The sequence below is a fragment of the Neodiprion fabricii genome, chromosome 1 (genome assembly GCF_021155785.1).
Source record: "Neodiprion fabricii isolate iyNeoFabr1 chromosome 1, iyNeoFabr1.1, whole genome shotgun sequence".
Classification (NCBI taxonomy): domain Eukaryota; kingdom Metazoa; phylum Arthropoda; class Insecta; order Hymenoptera; family Diprionidae; genus Neodiprion; species Neodiprion fabricii.
In genome coordinates, this window is record NC_060239.1 from 37,947,450 (window position 1) to 37,965,620 (window position 18,171).

Sequence of the window (18,171 nt, forward strand, 5' to 3'; positions counted from 1 at the left end):
TCGATGCTTTCACGTCAAGCATACGCGGCTGGCTGGGATAATTCCCAGCCATATTGCGTCACGGGGCGAACGGATCACAAGGAAAGGAATTGGAAATATTCGAAAACAGTAAAGGTATGAATAAAAAAAAAAAAATAAATAAAATACAGTCAAAGGGAGAGGACATGCGAGACTGGAAGAAAAAAGAAAGAGAGAGAGAGAAGGAAGGAGAAACAGAAAGTCGAAGCGGCGCGTTTCGCCCGCGTTATCCGAAGGAAGTCGATATCTGTTCACTGAGTGAAACCGTGTATAAAGAAGCGTATAAAGCGTACATATACCACCGCTTCTACTTAGCTTATCGCGCGTCTAGCCTACCGCCAACATTTAATAACGTCGCTTCGCGATATACCGAGCATACAGCCACAAACAACGCCTGCACCGACTAACTACCTAAGCCCGACGTAAGTATTATTATACGTTAACGTTAGCTCCTTCGACCGGCGATACGTCGCGCGTATATTGTATTATGTGTAATCTAAAGGAACTTACGCACACGGATGAACGCCCGGTATAATATAAATGGAACACTTTCGTATTTAATATTTAATGGGACCACGCCGAGCGATAAACCCTCCGACGGGTTAACGCCCTCGAATATGTGTAACATTGCACCGCGTATCGGGGATTTTTGACATCCGATCGGTAATTCCGCCGAATAAAGTCCGCAGCGTCATCTTAAAGCTGGATTTTTACCATTTGGTAAGGTTGTCTTAAAACTCTCGAGAAAGGTTGCGAAATTAAACAGGATTTTCAATTGAGTTGCGATTAGTTTCAGTAGAAAACTAATGAATGCGATGAAGATTTTAGCGAAGTAATTTCCTACTCGATAATTTGTGGCACGGTTTAAATTATAGAACACTTTTCTTTTTTTTACAAACTCCTGCAAATTCGTTGATAGGTTGTCCAATTTCGACGAGTAACGGCTACATCAATTCTGGCTAAATCACCTGATCTAATCTAATAACCTATGGATGTACACATATTTTTTTTATTTTTTGAAACTGAAACGTTAGTTTCTCACATTCACAACCGGTATTGATTTCGCACAAATCGTTTTTACGGTAATTTCCTGAGCTATCTAAAAATGTAACTTCGGCCCATTAGTAAATTCTTAATTTGCAAACAAAACGAGCTATGATTTGTTGAAGTTTGATTTGCGTATACGTATCCGAATAAAACTTCCAATATAGTGTAGGAAATCCAGTAAAGAAATTATTTTTAACAGCGGCAGGCATCCGTGGCTAATAAATTCCTTCGCAACGGTTAACGCACTCACATTTTTGGTATCTGAATCTTGTCAGCGTCGTTTTGTCGGCCAAAGTCGTGCCAAGGTCTCGATCTTGGCGGATTTTGGGATGCGTTCGGATTGCTCGCACCCGATGCTACGAGGCCTCCGCTCCCACCCCGTTGGACTTGGACCTGGCCGTGGCCCTGCTGGAGCTGGAGTTGAAGGGGCTGGTGATGAACGACCGCCCCGTTTTCGAGGACCACGGCTGTCCCGGCGACAGGACCTCCGGGACAGAGTTCCGTGTAATCGAAGGACGTCTGAAAAGAAGTAAGACAACGATCTTAGTACTTGTATAATGTATATTTGATAGGGTGATGCTGAATTGAGCCACGCATGCAGTGGCTGCAGTGAAGAAATCGTTCCAGGTATTCTTAGACAGCTAAAAAGAATATTACTTTATGTAACAAGGGAATAAGGTTGAAGATTATTCCCGCCGGTGGATTTACCGCCCGAGCGAAGCGATCGATTGTGACATACGTCCCGGTTTTCAGGTGAGAAAAGTTGACATTACGATTGATTCGAGAGTAAAAAGTATAAAAAGTCATTCGGGGATGATTAATTTCACTTGTACAGATGATCTGCAAGGTGTAAATGCGGTAAGGTTAGAAAAAATCGTAATTGCATGCGTATAATAGACAGGCTCTATTATTGGGGATAATTTCAATCTGCACGGTTGTTAAAATAGGCCGTTAAATCACGCTGACGATTTCTTGCGGGCTCCGCGAAGTGCGGCATTAGTGATATAATAGTCTGAAGAGAGGAGGTGAAATTGAGGCAAACAAGAGAGGAGCTGGCTGCTGAGGAGGAAGAAGAAGAAGAAGAAGAAGAGCCGGCGCTTCGAAGGATTGCAACTGTTGCAGTACTCGCAGATCAGATTGCCTGGACGCGGATGAAAGATAAAAGAAAAGGAAACGAGCGCGGCTTCGGTGCAGCGGGATCTTCAAGTACGGCTCGTAAAATGGTAAATTGAAGCGAGTGCGGATTTAACGCGCATCTCTTCTTCAGGTTCTGCGGTCTCGTAAAGCGAACCGCGTTCATGCGTGCGCTCCTCACTTGGCGACAATTTCGACGTTTATGAAAGGATTGCGTCTCTATTAATACTTTACGAGCCGCGGTTCCGGCCCATTCCACCGTCTCTTCTCTCTTTCTCTCTCCCTTGGCTCTCTGCTCTTTTATTATCATCATTATCGACTCACTGTTCGCTTTACCTTGCGGTGGGATCCGATGAAGCAGTTCAATTTAACCGCCACCGTCTCGATATTACGCGCTTGTACTTCTTTACAACTAACTGCAGCGTTAAATTATCCGAGGTTTACTATTGTAGGTAAATGAAAGCGAAAAAAATCGGGTCCGCTTGAGATATTGCGTTTTTATGATTGTTAACGCGTTTTTCGTTATAAAAATTTGGGAACAGATTATAGTTAACAAAATCTTTCGAAGGACATTTTAATTTCTGCTCGGGTAAAATCGCACTCTTGTACAGAAAATGTCGAAAGAAAAGTCTTACAGAATATTCACGCACTCTAAATTTTCTTGGGTGAAATATAATTTCTGCCTGAGTGGCTAGATTTTCACTCCCGTGAGAGAAAGAAAGTGAAATTTCATATTTTGTACAAACGAAGTTAATAAGAAGTAACAATTTTCGAATAACCGACTTGTTCTATTAGAAAATTTACCGTCTCGATAAAAGTCAACGCCATTTTCTATAAAATTCAACAGCATCGGTGTAAGCTGCGCTTTTTAAAATCAACACCCAAATGCGGTGTGGATTTCTATTGGGATCCGAAATATCGAAGTACATCTGGTGGCAGGAAAATGTACTCCACTTTTATAAGCGGATAGTAATTAATTATAAACATTCTTCTTCAAACAATATTTCACGCGGTATTAACTCAACGTTCGTGAACAGAAAATCATTAGTCAATTGCAAAAAAGTTCCTATCTCTTTTTGTTCATCACGTCTATACTTTGGATCCTAATTAAATATTTTCGATCTTCCATTCAACGTCCGTCTTTCTAACAGTGTTACATCTCCTTAAAGAGATGCTATAATACTCGATTAAAAGCAGAATATTTCGACACATACATTTGTTCAGAGTTACATGTCGAATTGAGATGTGACGCTCTTTTTTGCAATCAAATTTGTAAACTTGGACATTCGTAAGCATGCCAGTCTACCTCTGTAAGTTGATTGAACGAAAAAAAAAATAAAATATTGTAGATTTTACACCTGCCGTGGTAAATACATGGACACAGAACTTTTTTGGCCTTAAAGCTACAGCAATTGTGGCAAGATCTGCAAGTCGGCTAATAATAGTTACAAAACCGTTAGTAAGAGTTTCAATATGCTCAAGTGGATTTACCGCAATTGATGTAGAGTATACTCCGAAAAAGTGCTGTCCATGTATTCACCTCACAGATGTAAAATCTGCATTAAGCTTTCACGTCCTCCCCTGAACGATCTTTCATCCATAGCAACAAGCAAAGGGTGACGCAGTTAAAAAATTGGCACTTTAGAGTTGGGACCATATTTGTATTTTCAAACTTCGAATCTATATAAGCTTGAAAAGTGACATATCTGTAGTTGAAAAATTGGTGGTCACAGCTCAGACAACATCGGTTACATAACTTCCATAAGCATGCAAAACTATTTGCTCATAGTTATTTCCTTCTACTAAAAAACGACAATTTTCTTAGTTGCGTCACCGTAGTCGCCGAGGATTGCGATCAACGCCCAGCCCAGCGCCTCTTTTTATGGAAAAACTGACCTGATGAAGAGCGGTCGGTGGCGGATGATGATCCTGCCTCGGAGTAACGGCGTCGGCACCAATGCCGGAATCGGGGCTTGGCAGGTCGACGGTGAGAGCTTTGCTGCTGCTGGAGGATGACCTTATCGTGTGGGTGACGGCGTAGGAGCTCGGGACGACGTCGTACCGGGTGTAGGACGCGGTCGTCGTCGGTAACGACGAGGAACCCGAGGAGGGAAGCGGCGGAAGGGTGTCTCCTGTGACGTAGACCGCGGTTCCCTCCTGCTGGAGTCCCGCACCCCCCGAAGACCCGGAGGAGTAGGCGGCCGACTGCAACCTGGGACTGCAGGAGGAGTAGGGGTCGTAGGGGCTGCCGTATTGCTGGACCTGGAGCTGGTGCTGGTGGTGGTACATGGCCGAGTGGTCGGCCGGCGGTGTCGGGCTGTCCTGGGCCTTGTGCCGTTTGTTGCTGGACTGCTGGCCCCGCGACGAGCTCAGGTCCTCCGGCTCTCGTTTCACACCGGAAACGCCCCCGGGGCCGGAATCGTGCCGCTGCATCGACTGCGGACTCAGTGGCAGACCGCTGGGCATACTCTGGACCCCCGGACTGTGGGACTGGTTGTACTGGTGGAGGAAGTGGTGGAGTTCTCCGCTGCCGGATGACTCCGGGCCCGTCTCCATGCGGTTCGATGATCCCGAACCCTGCGGCTCCTGCACCAGCAGCTTCTGGCCCATCACACCCCTTCGGACACATAACGATACCATGGTTTAGTCTAAGTGTGATGTATGATGTTGGCGGTGTTGACTGCTAAGGTGAATGGCCCGAGTGACGAACGGGTCACAATTAACCCTAGTCACTTGCACGAGGTCCAGTTGACCCCAGAACCGTAGAATTTTTAAGTGAGCGTGCTTGAATCAGGATTGTTTGTGCGAGTAAGATGAGGAATGTTTGAAAAAAGTTTGGGGTCTCAGAGACCCCGCGTATGTATTACATGTTGTTTTAATTTTTTTGACTCAAAAATTTCTCCCACATCCTCTATCGTTTTTTGCTAAAACTAAGATCGCAGTCTATTTCTGAATTGTTAAATTTTTACACAGAATTTTTTTCAAGTCGTAAGGTAATGTTGCGTAGAGTAATAATATTCCAAGATTGGCTAAGGTCTCGGTAACAACATCTAAGTAATGCGAACATTTCCATACGTGTAAGTCATTAGGATCAATTAACAATCCGACATTTTCCGATAGACATTTGGTTATGGATTGCTTTATTTCCTTTGTATCGCTAATGCAAAACCGACAAATAAAAGTGCACTTTTCTAACTTACCGACCAAAGGAATTTAAGACTAATTACTAATTTCAACAGGTTATAAATTCGGCTTAAAAAATCCGCATTTCTATGTATTCGGTCATTAACTCGGACATTGAATTTAGGACGTGTCCGGGTTGCTGACTGGCGTTCTGTAACCTAAACGGTTTTCAGTTTTCTCCGATTTCATCCGAAATTCTTGTGAGTATATTGAATTCTTGTTGTTTGTTCATCAAATAGGTGTAAATGGAGCTGAGCGAATATCAATTAGAAGTATAATAACTATTTTTTGGATTGATTCGTAAGTGAAGGAAATGTATTTTTGATTCAAAGTTTATCGTCATTTGATTCGACTATTGAAAGATAAGAAAAAAAAAGATAATTAAGAAAGATAGCCTCAATGGAAATTGATTTGAGTGATAAAGTGTAACCATATTTTATATTGTATACTTTGAATAATTGAAACATATTTTTTTCGTCGTGTTTGCAAAAAATTAATCGTCTAATCGAAAATTCAAAACAAGTTATTGGTGTGGAGATACTCTAACGATCATGTTCATAAATATTTAAATTAGATAATGAAACGGATGCAGTTATAAGCGTTTCGTGTATTTAGAAAATAGAGATTTTCGTAGAATTATTCTACATGTTGTACTGAGTGTATATATTTTAATATAACGCAAATTTTTCGTTTTCGGATTTTATCGATTCAATTTTTTCTTGTTAGTTAAACACAGCATGTTTCTCTCTGGTTTTTAATCAAACATGACATTATCTCCTCTGAATGAAACTCAACTTTGAAAGAACCTCGTGAAAACTGACCTAAATAGACTCGATCAGGGTACTTTAATTTGTGAGACTGCAAATGAATTTACAGTAGAAAAACCGAATTGAATCAGGTATATATGTATACCCAACTTCAAATCTCGATTTCTACAATGATTCGCGGTTTACGATTTCTCATAATTTTTTCAAACCAAGCCTACGAATACGAAACGCTGTAGGCGTTTTATTATATTACAACAGGACCTGATTTGTGAGAGAACAATTTTTTTTCCTCGTTTCAGATTAAGGTATTCACAGAATCGACGTTTCCCGAACAATTTTATTATTATACTAATGACGAGGAAAATAACAACTGGATTTTCGCGCCTTTGACGTACGCTGGCAGGGCGCGGATAAAAATAACCGCACAACGCGTACAAGTTTTGGATAAAAACTGACACGTTTAGTTATAAGAAAAGTGAGAGAAAATTGATCGTGTGTATGCAGAGAATGAAATTCGCAAGAAATTCAGCGCAGGTAAGCTTGAAAATAACCTCGAATAAAAGTTCATAAATCGTCAACTTTACAGACTCCATACGAACGTATAATACATTGCATACCGTACTGCACACCTATTCGCGTCGTTTTCAAAAGTGTCCAATAATATGAAGAAATTTTTTTCCACCTCTCATTCAAGCCGCGACGCTAACGCTGATCTCGTATTTACGCTCCCGATAAAACTGGCGAAAATTATGCTTCAACGTCAACTCGCACGACACGTTTATCCTTATCCGCGAAGATTTTACAACGCACGTATTATTAACAACGTATCACCGGGTGGTATAAAAACACATTATAACCGTCCACGTTCCGTTTTACAAGTTTTACAAACTACCGAAATAAAAAGAATTCTGAATTGAAAAAACTTATTTGCAGACGAGATGAATATAACTGGAATAATTAGTACGCGATGAAGAAGTTCGCCAACAATTCTTGCTTTCTTTTTTTTTTTTTTTTTTCGTACAAATTTCACCGAGATTTGAGAGCGAAATATTTTCACGCATCGTCGTAATAATATTCATGGATATCCGGTCGCAGGGGGGAGGGAGGGAGGATCGAAGCCGGATTCTTTCAAGGTTCGGCTAAATATGCGAGACGAATTTTGCACGTCATCGGGTCTTAAATTCTACGGAACAGGCATTATTCCCGTAACAGTTCGGGGGTTACGATCCCCGCACCCTGAAGGAATAACGGGGATCCGTTCGGCACTCGATGTAGTTAACGTGTTATATTTAGCATGATAAAGCGTACCTACAATAAAGCATGAGCCCCCTAGGATCGAGGAGAAGAATTATAAGAAGAAGCTGCAACTAGGCCGTGCGGCGGGCGCGCTTCAACGCCGCTGCGTGCCCTGGATATCCAATTCTTTTCTATTCTTTTCGCTCCTCGTTCTCTTGCCTAGCCTTTTTACACGGCGTATGTAACCCGGTACCGGGTTCCCTGCTACCTACGGTCAGATGGCCCCGCACAATGGGACCTTTTTCACTTGTGATACCCGATCTATCCCTTTCCGCCGGCTCTCGAGTCCGTCTGCAGGTACGGAGGAGGAGGAGGAGGAGGAGGAAGAAGAAGAGGAAGAAGAAGGAGAAGAGGGAGAAGGAGAAGAGACGCAACGAGGAGGAGAACGGCAGGTAGAAACGCCGGTGCAGAGGACGAGTGTCGTCGAAACTGCAGCGAGACAGGAAGCTGAAGAATTCTTTGGTTCGAAGGGACCTTCGGCCGCTTAAAATACACTCTGTAACCCACGACGTGTTGCCCCATGAATTCGGCTTAAGTGAAATTGATCCTGCAAGCGCGCAGGAAGGAAGGGAAACCCCGCAGGATATGCTTCGGATAGTCTTTTTGATCCAAATTATTTTTTTTTTTCCAACTTCGCTACGCCATTCGGCGTCGAGGAATTTAAAGTACCTTACACGACTGCAGATCGTCCGAGGAACTCAATTTCGATTCGTTGTCCGCAGTGTCGAGGCTTCAATAAATATTGATACAAAAATCTTTGATTACTCGCAGCGTATTTCTGAAAAACTGCATTACCTAACAAGGGAGTAAAGTTGAAGATTATTCCCGCGGATGGGTTCAACGCCCGAGGGAAACGATTGATTGTTACTTTCGTCCCGATTTTCAGGTCATAAAAATTAACGTTACGGTTGATTCGTGAGTAAAAATTACATGAAATCATTCGGAGAAGATTAACTTCACTCGCTCGGATAAATATTAATAGAAAAATCTTCGATCACTTGCAGCGTATTTCTGAAAAGCCGGATGACTATTCGTGGCGGAATTTTGGCGATTGGAAGTTTATAACTAAGAACTCGGGACTTGTTTCGTGTACTTTTAACAGCCGAAACCATAATCATGAATCGCGGTGCTGACCAAGATACCAAAATGAGTTTCTTTCATCGGACTTGGGTTGAAAATCGCCAATTATTCCCATGCGCGATATATACCTCGGGTATAATCACACCGCGGAGTCTGTGAATCTGTATTTTCTCAATTTATCAAAGCAAGCGCTTGATGCCTTGTCCCGCTTAACAGCGTACCTACAACTGCAGGCTGGAAGCGCGAAGGTCACATATCCGCGTCTTAAAGGTCAAGACATTCCAGTTAGGGCTTGCGGTAAACGGCGACCCGTTCGCCGCGCAACCGGAATCGGCATTTCTCAAACCGGAAATCGCGGGTTATACACGATGTAGGTATACACCGTGTACGCTGGAAGCCGGGCAACCCGAATGCGAAACGCGCGCGCGTGTGTGTATACAACATAACGTAGATACGTGGGTATAATATCCGTGTCGACAAGAGCCACGCGCGTTCTGCAAGAAAATTAAGTATATACCTCATGCGCATAACGTGTATAACGTAAGAATTAAGCCGAAACTCGAAATACTGGTCCACGCATACACGTGTATTAAAAAAGTGGCCCCGGAGCGTGTGGCGTACAATTTCTTTTACTATTTTCTACATTCCTCTTCCGTTTTATGAAACGACACGGATCGCGGCCTAAAACCGCACCTGTGTAGCACGTGCTTTCCTCGACGCTTCGACGTCGCGATGCCAGGCAAAAGCTCGCTGGTTGACCCCTCGCTTGACTCTCCGAAGGTGGTCAGGGGTCGGCGTCGACGCCTGCACGATCCTCTCGACGACGGTACATCGTCGTTGTTATTACAGTATAGTGTATTCAAAAAAAGGAACCACCAGACGACGATCATCGCGGGTACGTGTCGCGCATGTAACGCGCTTCGTCACGACGATGCCGGGGTCAGAGGCCACGAGAGTAGCCAGTTTTACCTAGGTACTCCTTTACCTAACCGTAGATCCTTCGCCTCAGATAGCTAGAAAACAACGCGAGAAACCCGCCTGACGATTATACCCGCGGGACGTATCGTGGCTGCAATTATGGGACTGTACTCCATAAGCTCGTTGCCGGTAAAAATGTCGATCTTCGACTATCCAAAGCTCACTTTTTACCAGCAAGATACACGGAATCGCGATTCGTGAACATTTTTGCCAGGACATTTCTTTGAAAATCATCATTCCTTGGATTCACTGGTTCTTGTGGGTCCGATTTCAAATATTTATCTGTGAGCATGAAATTGCTCGTGAAACGCACAGGTTTATTTTGCCCAAATTGAATCAGCTGCTAACGATGTTGGTCACAGCGTAATGGCTGGGACGTTAAACGCCGCAGGTTCCAATTAAAACTGTTTTTAGTGCCGGTCTTTGCATCGCTTCTCTATTTTTAAATTAGACGATAAAGAAAAAAAACGATTAACCGATAAAAAAAAAAAAAATAAATAAATAAATAAAAAGAGGAATATACAAAACCTCGAGGAGAGTTCAGGATGAATTTACTTGATCTATTGCACATCAATGAAATAAGTGATCAAAAACTGATAACGCAGTAACAATTTTTCAAATAGCATATGACATTTAATCTAGTATATATGTATATATATATATAATATGTCTATAAGTAGTTTCCAGAAATATATTCCTAACCATATGTTATTCGAACGGTCGGTTAGAAACGAATCTTGTCTACATGTCTGCATGAAAAAAAAACATAAAAAAATACAGCTCATTGATGTTCACAAATAATTTTGGTCGAATAAAAATAAATCTGTAAAGATTACGCGGACGAGCGATATATTGAAGAAACTGGTAAGCAAAAAATGTCGGTCCGTTGAATTCAGAGGAGACAGCCAATGGCTGCAATACGTATAAAATAAATGATCCGCGAAGAGACGAACTGCGCCATTTGATTAAATCACGTGTATTTTGTGTGACGGAGTAGGTACAACACAAGCAGGACGCATACAAGCGTTACGAGCACGGCATGCACCGCATCCCGGTAATGACAGAATAACTTGAGTAGGTAGGTATAAGCTTGTAAGGAGACGTCATATATCCCAAGATTTATTTATCACGGTGTACCGCATGCAGGAGAGAAGAGCCGGGCCGTGTGTGTATAACACAATAACCGGCGGTCATAAAACGAAACTTGCAGTATGTCTACGCCGAGGTGAAAACGCGTCGTCTCGTTGGCTTCAATTTGCGACCCCGGTGTGACCCCGCGACCTCGGGGTTGGAGAACGGTTCAAAGTGACGCGGGAAAACGACACCGTTTGCGCGAGTTTCCTCGTCGAGCAGCTTTGGCCGTGTGTGCTTTTTGTTTTTTAATTTTTTTTTTTTTTTTTTTCAAACCAAGTGCCACGACGCGCGTCAGCTGCGTCGCTGCTGTACGTACCCACGTCCAGGAGTCGTGGATATGCGACGCCGAGCCGTGAACCGACGGGTCGCAACCTCGAAATTGGATTACGGTAACGTTCACGCACCGATGCACTAGCGTTGCAAGCTAGGCGAGGAACCGGGACGCATTATGCGCGACAAATTACCGAGATTTTATCGGACAGATTTCATCGAGATAGCGGCGTCGGCAGCGAGAGAGAAAGAGAGAGAGAGAGAGGGAGAAGGAGGAGATGTTTTCTCCTCCTGCGGTGTTGTTACTGAGGTTGGGACTGTGCCGGATCAACCGCGTGAGTTCTGATCGTGCACAGCGTTCTACGAACGCAGTAAGTACGTTGATGGTTCTCAACAGTAAATTACAAAATATGCTAAGCGGTAGATATAAATCAAAAGTGGGACCGACCGACGGGCCGATCTTTGGGGACCCAAGTGGGTATGACGCTACGTGTGTATCCACCGGGGGACGTTAGGCCCAAAATAAGAAGGCCTCCGAGTTATAGGGGTGCGCAGGGGTGAGAATAACGCCAGTTTGTAAACCAGATAAATGGTTCGGAAGAGTTTACTCGTACGGAACGCACCGTCAGACTGATCTGTCTTTTGCGTTAGATTTTCAGCCGGCTCGCTGGTTTCTCGATCGTTTTGGAAAATTAGCGAATACTTGTATTTTCGCGGTTAAACCTAACTCAGTAGAGAATTTTTGAACTCAGACGATATTTAGAACGAATAAACAACCGTTCGATGCTCAGAAGCACGAATAGTTGAAAAGTTGTACATACGTTCACCGAACCTGAAAGGCAGTCAGGTTTTCGTATTTGAGTGAAAACGTTTTCACATTTACTTGCGTTATTCGTTGTGAATTTCGAAGATTACTGCAAGAGCGTTTAGCAGCAAGGAGCCTATCACCCATAAAGTATCCTCAAATCGCAACCTAGTTGAAAATGCATTTCGTCAAATCCTTTGAGGCCTATAACCCCGATTGACTGAAAACCCGATGCAGCGATTGGTAAGATAATGAAAACGTGTAAAACTGCTTTACGAATCGGCTGAGTACCGTAATCAGAAAATATGTCGGAGAAAGACGAAAAACGCGGCGAGAGGCTCTCACCTCGGGATTACAAAAGTCACTCCTGCCTTTCCCTGATTGAATTCTCACGTTTCTCGAACCGTCTCGTCTTCCTCGCGAGTGAGAGAATGATTTACACTATTTGTGTTTTGCAATAAAGCGAGCGTAGGTCCTTACTTCTCAAGTTCTGAGCCTAACAAATATGGCTGCGACGCGCGGCGACTACTCACGTGGACCAGAGTTCATGGGTGGGGGGAAGTTTGACGTCCTGTGTCTTGTCCGGGAGTTTGTAGTACTCGTAAACGTAGGAGGCGCCGGGATCGTCCGCGTGACCGGAAACGGCGGACACCTGATGCTGCTGCTGCAGGTTGAGCATGGCTGCGGTCGCCACGGACAGGGGATGCTCGCAGTAGGCCCTCCAGTCGCCCTCCATCGCCTGCACCTGCACCTGCACCGCCGCGACCCTCTTGTGCACGTCCTCCTCCGCGGATTCTCCGTCCGCAGTCTGGAGCGACTGCGCCTCCTCTCTACCCTGGAGATCTTCCTCCTCCTCTCGACTCCCAGATGCACCGGGTCCGAAGTTCTGATCTTGACCTTGAACCTCTTCCGCGCCACCGGAATCCTCCTCGGCGCGACTTCTCCTCCTGCAATTAATCAAATCGTTCAATTTTAGTCGTGTCTGGTACAGAATTATCGTTCACGGAGGATCGAAGCAGCATCCGTAATAAACGTATATCTTAAGAAATATTATGTTCATCGATCCTTGCACGGAGCGATCGAATCTGGACTCGGCGATCATTTGCACTAAATTTTCTTATACATTTATATCAGCTGGTATTTCAACGTAGGTTATATACAATTGGTGAAAATTTTTCTTCGATCAACTAATCGTACGTACTCAAAGTCGTTACGGCATTATGCATTATTGATAAGTATATAAAGATCTCGAAACCTCGTCAAAGTGACGTTGCACTTCTTTATTTATATCTTTTTTAAAATTCGTTTCTTTCGATTTATTATCGTTACTCAGTTTAATTATTTTCTACTTACTAACTCATTCGTTATTTGCATATACACTTGACATTCTATAGACGTACGACAACCACTTATTAAAACGTGTTTTCACAAGTGTGAAAAAGCTACACGTGCAGTTATAATACGGTGTAAAAATATAAGAAACACATACACTTGCATCTCCCACGTTTCATCACCGATCATTTATGCAGCCACCACCACTTCATTAATATTATATGTATAATATCGTTTCGTCAACGTAACATTTTTGAAAGCTGCGGAGCGCATCGTTGAAATAAGCAATATTATAAATGCGCGCTGATAATTATCCAATGGCAGACACAAGAAAAAAAAAAAAAAAATGGCAAAACGAGGAAGGACAATGTTTACAAAAATAAAACAAAACAAACTGTTAATTTTCGAAAAAAATCTCGCCTGCTTCGGCATGTATAATTATATATCTTCTATATCGTCTTATGTACAACATATTATGTATATACGGCACACAAACGATTAGCTCGAGTACACTGATCAATTCCAATAAACTGTACAGATATATCAACGAGTAGCACAAGTTTCGCTTCTGCAGAGACAAACTGCACGGCGAGAGAGATAGAGAGAGAGAGAGAGAGGGAGAGATTTTTTTTTTTATCCCAGACAACTGATATTTATTCGACCGAGACGCGCAGTATAGGACAAGGAAACTAATAAATCACTCGCATCTCAAAAGTATGGATATAAAAAAAGAAAAAAAAAAAAACACCACAAGTCTGCAAAATCATCCTCGACGTGTTACGGGTGAAAGAGAAATTACATCTGACTGAGACGATTGAGTTTAACCTTCTCTGCGACGATATGCATAATACAGATTTTCGACCACCGATTATAAGGTTATTTTTCGCGTCATCCGCGAAGATCGAAGCTTCCAAGGCAAGGTTCGGCGAGATATAACATTAGGACAACGTCGAGTGGAGACAGGGATGTGCGCGCAGGTATAATATAAATGTGTAAAGAGTTAATGACATTCATGAACGTTGGGAGTAACACGTCGGCAATCCGGGCTTCTGTAAACAGTGCCGTACTACAGCTCGGCCATAATAGGTCTGCCTTTTCTATTTGGATTTCGGAGGCAGATGGTGAACTTTTGTTGATTCTTCTCCGACGCGTAAGTCGTCCATGTATGTATAATAAAAATACCCCATCTACGCGCGCGTAACACACACGGTGTATCCGTGTACGCATATCCACGGGCTAAGATTAATTATTATAGACCCTCCCTTGTGCCTACAATCATCAATACTCTTGTTCGCCTCCGGCTCATGCTCTCTCTCATCCTCCTTGGCGCATCAAGGCGCGTCCCGGTCTAATTTATGCATTTCGAATCAATCTCCTCTTCCTTTTGCCGATCTACGAATGCAGGCCCTAGGTGTAGGTATAACGGGGATTGTCTACCTGGGTTCTTCCCCTGCGTACATCGGGACAACCGTCCCACGGGATGGCCCTCGAACATCTCTCCCTCTCTCTCTTTCTCTCTCTTTCCTTGTCTTTCTCTTCCTCCGTTTGCGAGAGAGAGAGAGAGAGACAGGCCTGAAAACGCGGAGTGAACTCGATAATGAGTTCGGCCGAGTTTATCCCGTGCAAATATTTCTCTTCTTCAATCCCACTGTTTGCACAGGTCCTGCATGAATCCTGTCTGCTCCTTCCTCTCTTGTATCTCTCCGCGATCCTGGATCGCCACTTTTAAGCGTCTCGCGTAATGCTTCAGTTCAGGGTCAGAAACGTCATACGTAGCTACGTTTTCTGCATCGTTTTACAAATGCTAGGGGTTTTTTTTTTTTTGTCTATAATTCTACTTGAACCTGCCGTTTTTACCGGTCTTCAAGAGGAATCGTAATTTCACTGACACAAGATTACGGAGCTGGAATTGTTTGGCCTACCGGTAGCACGGTATATGTGAATTTCTGCAGAATGAAACCATAGATATGTAAATTGCGATGTATTCCACTACGTTCCGCCCCTCCACTTTGAGATCTCCCACTTCCTCGGTGTAGGGGATTCGCCCTTCTCCTCTTTCGAGTTTGATACTTTTTGAGACTTCACCTGCGCATCCGGTTTTCGCGCGACCCCCCAAATGCCTGAAGATATTATGAATAACAGAGCGACAACCGACGGAGGAATCCGAGCTTCTCTGCGAGGATATTGGCGGGAACGTCATTTCGCCGGCTTTTTGTCAGCGACGGCACATCCATGGGAATTCGAATATCCTGGCTGTCAGGATGGCCGATGACGCGCAGTCGGAACGGAAAAATTATTCCTCGTTCGGAGTGATCGATTGCTTTTGGCAAAATTTCACACGTCCTTCCTCGTCGACTTAAATTGGACAGAGATCGATCCAGATCTTGATCGGAAGGGATCGGAGAGATTGGAGTGAATTATGCCAAAGATTATCGTCGTCTTGCATACCGATTGATTGAAAAAAAAAATTTTTTTCACTATCGTGACGTTATGAGATAGCATATCGAACGACGTGTGAATGCCCATTAGCGTTAGATTGTAATTGAAATTCATAATATAATAAGAGTAGTTGATTATCGGTCAGAATAATGCGGCATGTAAATAGCGACGGAATGAATATGTATTTCTGCCGAGAACGCGTAGCTGCAGGTATGTGATAATTGATCGTCACCTTCCTTCTCTGCTCAGTCGCACAATCTTGCATAGCAATTAATTATCCTGCGTGCAGTTCGAAGGCGCAGCGCAAAAAATAAGGCAATAAAATTATTCGCGAAAGACAAATTGCAGTATTCGCGTATCGCGTATACGCAGTATAATCGCTGTGTATAAAAATTCCGTTCACTCCTGCAAACGGTGTAGCCGTAAAATTGAGGACCGAAAGTTAAACGATCAGGCTTAATTTTCTTTCACGTCCCGATCGCTGGGAGCGAGTGAAGGAAAATAAAAATCCGGTGAATCCGCTGCTCGGTTTTGAGTGACTGATTTGAATAATTTGTTTCACTGATTCACCGCGTGGAATAAGAATGAAGGATTCGTGAGAAGTACGAGCTATGCGATAGATTCGTATCTTTGTTCTAAAATAAATCATTTACGAAGAGGCATAAATACGGAGGTAAAGAAGTCGCCGTCGAGTGATCATCGTCGAGTCGGCGGATGACTCAAAGGCCACCACGGCGTCTGAAGATCGGTACCGAAGCCGAACTCGCCGATTGGTATGCACGAAGTGCAGCCGCGTGTGACTCTGGTCGCGTGGACAATACTCTTGCCGAATGCTAAGCGAGCCTACCGAGGTTCACGGTTTAAATACGATTGTCGACGTTTCACTTTGTCGTCGATCCCCGGTTCAGGCTCTTCCCTCTTTCCAACTCTTCACGGATCGCCGATTGATGAGGCGTAACGAAGCGCCGCGTTTAAGATATTATTGCAGCTGTACAAGGTATGCGTTGTATTATACCTATACATTATTCAGACGATAGTGCAAAAAGTAAATAAACCAAGATGAAGCGATACGACGGACTCTTCCTGGGTAATGTTCAGCTTTCAAAAACTTCCGAATGTATACCGAGCGGTTATCTAGTACGTTGCTTCCTACATGCGTATAGCGATTTTATTTATCGAGTATGCGCGTAAAGAAAGAGGCCAAATTTTTGCTACCCACGTCTAATTTCAATTGAATTTTTCCCGAGTAACGGCCCGTCTGCACTTGACTTGATAACCTCTATCTTAGCTTGGCTACGAGAAAAAGAAGAAACGGTACATTTTATTCCTTGCGGTCGAACCATTATTTATTATTATTCACCCTTTTTGTTTATCGCAAGATTAGAAATCAGGTTTCTCACTACACGTCAACATATTTGCATAGATAAGCGTTTCAACAGGGCGAAAATTTAAGATAGGATTGATTTAAACGTTGCGACGCCGGTTACTCTCACCTCGCATTTACGAATTATTCTTCCGCCTGCTTCCGACGGAATTACAAAATTTTTCCGACCGATCAGCAAGCGCATCGAGTGATAGAGTAACTTGCACCCTTCAGTATTCGCGAGAAATCTTTTTCGAATCACCGAATCGATGATTTTGCATTTTGAAACGAACATGGCGGCGACTATCGCGGGCGTTATTAGGAAATTAGGTTATATCGAAAACCGATCGAACGAAAGTTACCGTAACGATTCGCATGCTCTAGAGAAACCGTTATTTCGAGATTTTGGAACTGTATGAAATTCAGTAAACCGTAATAAAACAAAACCACACTCTCGTTACGGCAACCTTACCAACTTCAGACTCGTGAAAACCAAAAATTGCCCTGAACCATCGGAAGACGACGCTTCGACAGAACCAGGCAGGTTACGGACAGAATCGACCTGCAAAGCGGCAGCATTGACTTCTCCACTGTTTCTTGCCATCCACAATGGCCATAATAGGCAATAGGCGGCGGCCCCCCGTGGCGCGAGCTTTTCCAGGGCTGCGAGGTGCCGAGGCGATAAAAAGGTCAGGATCAGAAAGCCGGGGGATGGATGCGGTGACGCCGTCTGTGTGCGCCTAATAGGGATGCTGCGACGGGCTCCCCCGGTCTTCTCAACTCGGGACTCGCGCGTAACTCTATATTATTATCCTTTTTCACACCTCCCTGACTCTCTATGCAGGGCGTCGTATGCCCCGCAAACCTTGGTACAATAAACAAAACGGCATTGTCTCATTGTCCCGTTTGTTCCCTTTCGATCTGCTCAAAACGCTGCTGGTGTTCACGCCGATGCATCCGATGCCGATGCTGATGTTGCTGATGCTCCACACCGGCCGCCTAGGCGTTTCCAATGGAATAACCCGCTATTATGTCGTTATACTGTAACTACCCGCTGTATGTTGGACAGAGAAAGGAGAAGGATTAGTAATCTCGTTGTCTTTTCCGATCAGCCGGAAAGACACGCTTACAAAGTTGAAGATTGGAAAAGTCCACGATTGATTTTCCTGTCACTGTTACAATTACAGCGGATTCAACTTTAAGAGCAACAGCATTTTGAACTCAATGAACTGAAATATCCTACAAACACGTCATGTTTTCATGAGGCTGAAGTTAGTAACGTTATTGCGATGATATACTTTTCGAAAAAATCGTTACTTCACAAT

At 43.6% G+C, this 18,171-nt stretch overlaps 1 protein-coding gene across 2 annotated transcripts in view; it reads right to left on the reverse strand.

The window, feature by feature from the left end:
- Positions 1-18,171, reverse strand: part of LOC124187228 (protein grainyhead) — a 74,520-nt gene that overhangs the window by 19,185 nt on the left and 37,164 nt on the right. For both annotated transcript variants that reach the window (XM_046579629.1, XM_046579637.1), the window contains exons 4-6: positions 12,246-12,659; positions 4,096-4,816; positions 1,316-1,584 (exon numbers count right to left, since the gene is read on the reverse strand). In XM_046579629.1, coding sequence (XP_046435585.1) covers positions 1,316-1,584; positions 4,096-4,816; positions 12,246-12,659 — 1,404 coding nt within the window. The remainder of the gene's footprint in view (positions 1-1,315; positions 1,585-4,095; positions 4,817-12,245; positions 12,660-18,171) is intronic.